Source organism: Misgurnus anguillicaudatus, chromosome 13 (genome assembly GCF_027580225.2).
Source record: "Misgurnus anguillicaudatus chromosome 13, ASM2758022v2, whole genome shotgun sequence".
NCBI classification, from domain to species: Eukaryota; Metazoa; Chordata; class Actinopteri; order Cypriniformes; family Cobitidae; genus Misgurnus; species Misgurnus anguillicaudatus.
The window spans coordinates 28,115,998-28,122,427 of NC_073349.2; the positions used below are offsets into that span (position 1 = coordinate 28,115,998).

At 36.5% G+C, this 6,430-nt stretch overlaps 1 protein-coding gene across 1 annotated transcript; it reads right to left on the minus strand.

The window, feature by feature from the left end:
- Positions 1-1,343: 1,343 nt before the first annotated feature.
- On the minus strand, positions 1,344-3,674 carry LOC129430383 (uncharacterized). Its single transcript, XM_073874833.1, has 3 exons — positions 3,669-3,674; positions 3,424-3,589; positions 1,344-3,033 (listed from the first exon to the last, which is right to left on the minus strand). Exons 1-3 carry the CDS (start codon positions 3,672-3,674, stop codon positions 2,378-2,380), a joined length of 828 nt encoding a protein of 275 aa, XP_073730934.1. The 3' UTR covers positions 1,344-2,377.
- Between the last annotated feature and the right edge of the window lie 2,756 nt (positions 3,675-6,430).

The following is a 6,430-nucleotide window of genomic DNA, read 5'->3' on the forward strand; positions in this document are numbered from 1 at the left end:
TCATGCTGTTTTGTAGCAATGAAATCATAGCAGAACACATGAAGAAGGTACATTTTTATTAGTTCATTATAAAACATTTATGGACATTTAAAGCTAATAATAAATAAAATATATATTTTTATTTCAGTATTTACATCTTACATAATTAACCCCGCTCTCTCATTATTAATATATACATAATGACCGGAAAAGGTGTAAGCTGGAGCATTTCCTTACTACGCCTATCCTATATCTATTACTAAATAAGCTAAATTTTCTCTTTCTTACAGAGAAAAGTAATGATGACCTTAGACTGCACTTTATGATGTGAAATGTGACATGAATGTTGTGCATGATTGATTTGGGTGATTAATTTCAATGTAATCTTACCTTCGCTTACCAGAGCGACGCAATCTCATTGATTTCCATGAAAACTTGCCTCCTGGAGACACGAGCATCATTGACGGTTGGCGACAGGATGGGGCATGTCTAGTCGCACGACAAAGTTGAGAAATATTTAACTTTATGCAAATTATGAGCGACTTTCGGGAGCGACTACCAATGAGAACGAAGCAGTGGAGTTCACGTCTTCCGTCTCTCGTCAGTTACTGGAGTGGACGGTACTCATTTGTTTATGACAACCAGATATAGTAACGCCTCTTTTGTAGTCGCTTATAATGTGAATGTACCTTAAGGGGTCGATCACACCGAATGCGTTTATGGCAGTTGCAGGCGCCTTTTTTGAATGATTTTCTATGGGCAGTGAGCATGATGTGTGCTGTTTATGCACGCAGACACCTTGCGTTTTTGAGGGAGCGCTGAGAATGGTAAAGCGCCCAACGTCATTTGCGTCTTTCCATTGTCCAATCGAATGAGGGGAGAGGCATGCCTTTCGTTTACAATTGCTTGGAACAACCGGACTGGTGTCACGCACTCTCTCCTGCATGTTTGTGCACCTCTCACCCTCAAACAAGGTCAGAGCAAGCGCCCTCTTTTTAAAGTTTTTGCTAATATGACATTTAACAGCAAGAGAGCTCACCCTTCAATATTTGATTGACAGGACAGCTGCATCGATGGTTGCATTTGGTGTGATTGGCCAATAACTCTTTCTCCACCTGTTTGCTCTCTCGATACTCTACTAGCCTGGGTGCCAGCCAATCTTAGCCCCGCCCACAAGATTTTAAAGGACGGGAAGATCGGTCTGGGGTTTCTTCGTTGAGGAGCTACTATGCGAGACCCAAAGCTGGTCGACCAATCAAATTGTCAGGGCGGGTTTATACGATAATGAACAGATGATCAACAGTAACGTACCACGTCACCAAAGAGCACATGTGTTGAATCTATTTACAACAAAATGGCTGCCACTGTAGAATTCAGCTGACATTGAGTCTGTTCTAAAAGGTATTGACAGAGCATTGATTTTAAAAGAGCAACTGAGAAACGCGATCAAGGCATTTGTTGATCGGAGAGATGTTTTTGACGTCCTTCCTACGGGATTCGGCAAAAGTTGGTCGCACTTATGGAGGACCAATATAAAGAAGCACCGGAAATGGGTATCACGGTGATGCAACTCGGCGTGCACGACGAGATGGATATAATTAGGGGTGGCTGCTGAATAAGTGGAGGGACATGCTAGGCGCCGATATTTTTCAAGCAAACGTAATGGGTATCGTCGTGGATGGATGAAGTTCAACTAATGTACAAATGGTAAGAGATAGTCTGACTGTATGACTTAGTAAATACTTAATGTTGTGATATAAATGAAATGTTGTACGTTCGCTAACTCAGACTTAGTATAATCACAGTGTCATTGTAGCGAAATAACTAGCAGTTCGGTCAGGCTGCAAAAGACGTAATTTCAACATACATCACACACTCCGTCACTCTGATTGGTCATAGGTCTATCCTATTGAGTGCAGAGTCATTTTTCGGTTGAGACACGCCTCATAATTATAGATCAATGGAGCGGTATCAGACTCAAATTCTGACTAGAATTGAGTATGACAAAGTAAGTCTACTACACTACAGGTGAACAGGGGGATTTTTTAAAGAGTCATGAAACTTTACCAATAGATTATATACATTTTTACAAATATTTTCTAGTTTTCTTTGAAAGTTTGTTTTAATATGAAAATAGCACACAAGCTTATTCAAGTTGCCTTTACATATGCCAAAAAAATTAAGATTTTGAGAAAACTTATGTTCAAAAATGTTATTTCAATTTAACAACATATCAGAGTTTAAACTTTATAAAAAAAGGGTCTGGAACCACCCTGACGTGTTTTCTTGTAAATGAGCATTTGATTAATATCATTATCTCTTTTCTGACTGAGGTGGCATTTTTTTTATTGATTTTGCATCTGAACGATTTAACTGTAAAAATCAGTGTAGCGGCTTTTTAAGGCCGGTCTCCAGTGTGAATGCTCATGTGCCTCTTGAGATCGAACTTACGAATATAACTCTTTTCACACTGATCACATCTGTAACGGTTTTCTCCAGTGTGGGTTCTCGTGTGGTAATTAAGGTGACATTTATTATAAAAACTTTTTTCACACTGATCACAGCTGTAAGGTTTTTCTCCAGTGTGGGTTCTCGTATGGTTTTTAAGGTGACCTTTATCATTGAAACTTCTTCCACACTGATCACATCTGTAGGGCTTTTCTCCAGTGTGGGTTCTCGTGTGGTAATTAAGGTGACCTATATTATTGAAACTTCTTCCACACTGATCACATCTGTAAGGCTCTTTTCCAGTGTGGACTCTCATGTGAACATAAAGGTTCCATTTATTCTTGAAGTTCTTTCCACACTGATCACACCTGTAAGGTTTTTCTCCAGTGTGAACACTCATGTGCTCAATAAGTTTACATTTATAGGGGAAAGTCTTTCCGCACTGAGGGCAAATAATAGCATCCTTGGCTGTTGCCTTTTGCTTGTTTTTTCTTTTAGGTGAAAAATTCCTCACAGTAATCGAGCAGCTCAGAGATTCTTCCTTGGATATCAAATGATGAGAATTCTCCTCAATTTCACTGAGCTCCTCCTTTACCGCTTTCTGATCTAAAACGAACAGAGAAAATCATTATGAACAAGTCACCTCCTGACAGGGATGTTATGTGAACTTGGCTTGATGCAAACTTTGATTTGGAACAGTAGTTGGACCGCGACTGATGATGACGTTTTACAAGAACACAAGTACAGACAAGAATGCATATCGAGAAACGGCCGCTCTCTCTCTCTCTCTCTTTTCCTTGCATAAATTAGTGGTTGGAAGACCAAATCCTATCCAGTAAGGAATGTTTTGCGATGCCCAGCTGAAATTTGTCAGATTCAGGAACACATGGCCCATTTGAAAAAGGATTCATTTTAATAAAAGACTGAAACAACTGATCCGTCCAACACTGAACTTATTAATTGTCTCTTAATTTTGATTTAAAAAACTGTACATACCTGAATAAATTAAATCACTTTCATCTGCTTCTGTGTCATCTTGTTTCACTTCTATCCCACAGTCCAGCAGATTCACTGATGTCTTCTGGTCTTCATTACAGACAGAAACCAGAAGATCTGTAGATGTTTGATCAGTAAAGCCACAGAGAGAGACACCAGATACATCCTGGAAATAACATTATAACAAGCAGAGAATAAAATAAAGAGCTTTGATACATTTAAAATAATGTGAAGGTCAATGTAACAATCATAGATAAAGAAATCAAACCAAATGACAGAAGTTTTATACCTGAAAGAACTACTCAATAGTAAAAGATGCAGCAAACAAAAAGATTTTAATGCAAAATAAAATAAAAACACTCACATCTACAGTGAATGTGTGTTGTGAGCAGCGACGCAACAGTCACTGGCCCGATTGGCCAATTTAAATATTTCAGATTTCAATACTTTACTCACGCATTGTTTAATAAGTTGTCCACATCTCAAGGCTTCAGACAGCTTGCTAATACAAGCAAATTAAGGAGCGGACATTTAAAACAAAATAATGTCAAAATGCACTTATTATAGTTGTAAAAGTCGTTTACACATTCAATTTAAAAAGGAAGTTGAGAAATAAAATGCGATGTAACAATATATTGGATTTGTGCGTTTCTGCACGTTTCACCAAGTCTAATTTAAGACTTGATGAAACTTGTTAACTTATACAAAACTTGTTAACTTATACAAACCTTTGTGTTGAGTTCATCTCTCTGTCTGAGCTTTGACTCCAGTAATGCCACCTCTTTCTTCAGCTGAGAGATTTCTGTCATCATATCATCAATATCCAGCATGGACAGATCAGTTCCTACTGATTTACAGCACATCACATCCATCTGATCTCTCATGATGAACATCTGAACACGAACACAAACACATCACCATTATAATATTCACACAAAAACATCATTTCAATAGGATTATAAACGACTGCAGCTTTGTTAAATCAAGAAACAAAACTTTCCTGAAGTCAGAAATAACTCTGAAAACATAAAAGTGCCTGGTAAAAAAACAGAAATTTACTTACAGTAAACGAGAATGAAACTTCGTTCGCACACAATAAAAAAGCAACAACACCACAACACACAGCTGCTCCTGCTCGTGAGTTTTTCTTCTTGGTCTTTTGTTTTATGTAACACGCGGCGAGTTTGCGCCATCTGCTGGACAGGAGTGTGACGCAACAGCTTGACAATGTTATGATAATGGGGCAACCAAGAGAAAGTCAAACACTGTATATATTCGTTAAAAGGAGAAACCGTTCACAGAGTTTGTGTTTTAGTTAAAAGTTCAGTCAGGTGATTAAAAGAAAAGCACAGGATTCGCGCGATTTACATGTGGAATCTGCACGTGCATGTTTACAGCACACCAGGTATTTAAAATGTTTTAATAAGCAAGTAATAAAATATGACTTATTGTTTCATCATTAAATTTACCAAGTTATTTTTGTTAATTCATTAAATTGTTTTTCACAAATTTCTTTAAGTTTTTCTTCATCAACAACAAATTGCAGTCAAACCCACACATGTCCTTTAAATGCAGTAAGTTATGCTTTCAATTATTCGATATTTTCATTGAATTAAGTGGTTGTTGTTTTATTTACACTTATGTTACATAAAAAATGGACACATAACTTTTATGAAGAACTTTTATTTATAAAGGTTAGATTTTATTATAACATTTAAACAATGTATTATATAAACAGTATAAAATCATACAGGTATGGAATGACAAAAACTGGTCAACACAAAAAATCTTTTAAAAGAAATAATAGGAAAATAATTATCACTAAAATATCACTTACTGCAGCCTTATTACTAAAATTTGGAATGCTGCAGGTGTTCAGTACTCAAATTAGCATTTTAAATGTACCATTAAAGGAATATTCCATTTTCTTAAAAGAAAAATCCAGATAATTTACTCACCACAATGTCATCCAAAATGTTGATGTCTTTCTTTGTTCAGTCGAGAAGAAATTATGTTTTTTGAGGAAAACATTGCAGGATTTTTCTCATTTTAATGGACTTTAATAGACACCAACAATTAATACTTAACTCAACACTTAACAGTTTTTTTCAACGGAGTTTCAAAGGACTATAAACAATCCCAAACGAGGCATAAGGGTCTTATCTAGCAAAACGAATGTCATTTTTGACAATAAAAATAACAAATATACACTTAAACCACAACTTTTCGTTTAGGTCAGGTCCAGCGCGACCTAACGTAAATGCGTAGTGACGTAGGAAGGTCACGTGTTACATATATAAAACGGACATTTGCGGACCATTTTAAACAATAAACTGACACAAAGACATTAATTAGTATCAGTTGAAATACAACAACGTCGGAACGGTCCTCTTTCACCACACTTGTAAACACTGGGGTGGAATTTCGCGTTCGTCCTCTGTGACCTCTTGAAGTGATGACGTATAGCATCAAGTCACGCTAGCGCATGACGACTGGATCTAAACGAGAAGTTGTGCTTTAAAAGTGGACATTTGCTATTTTTATTGTCAAAAATGACAATCGTTTCGCTAGATAAGACCCTTATGCCTTGTTTGGGATCGTTTATAGTCCCTTGAAACTCCGTTGAAAAAAACTGTTAAGTGTTAAGTATTAATTGTTGGTGTCTATTAAAGTCCATAAAAATGAGAAAAATCCTGCAATGCTCTCCCCAAAAAACACAACCTCCCCTAGACTGAACAAAGAAAGACATCAACATTTTGGATGACATGGTGGTGAGCAAATTATCTGGATTTTTCTTTCAAGAAAATGGAATATTCCTTTAAATCCTAATGTTGACTGGGATCATTTTTTAAAGGAGCACCTGCTCTATTTATATCTCCAAACTGAATAAAAATAGTAATAATTAAGTTCACATTAGTTTCAGTACTTCATTTATATATACTAGTCAACATTTGAAGTGGATCAAAAAAGTTAATAAAAGTTGTCCTAAGACAAAAATTTGTATTGG

Excerpts from the sequence above, each read along its gene's own strand:
- LOC129430383 (XM_073874833.1), bottom strand. Across the intron at positions 3,034-3,423 it reads AAGTGATTTAATTTATTCAG|ATCAGAAAGCGGTAAAGGAG; the intron begins GTATGTACAGTT and ends TGTTCGTTTTAG.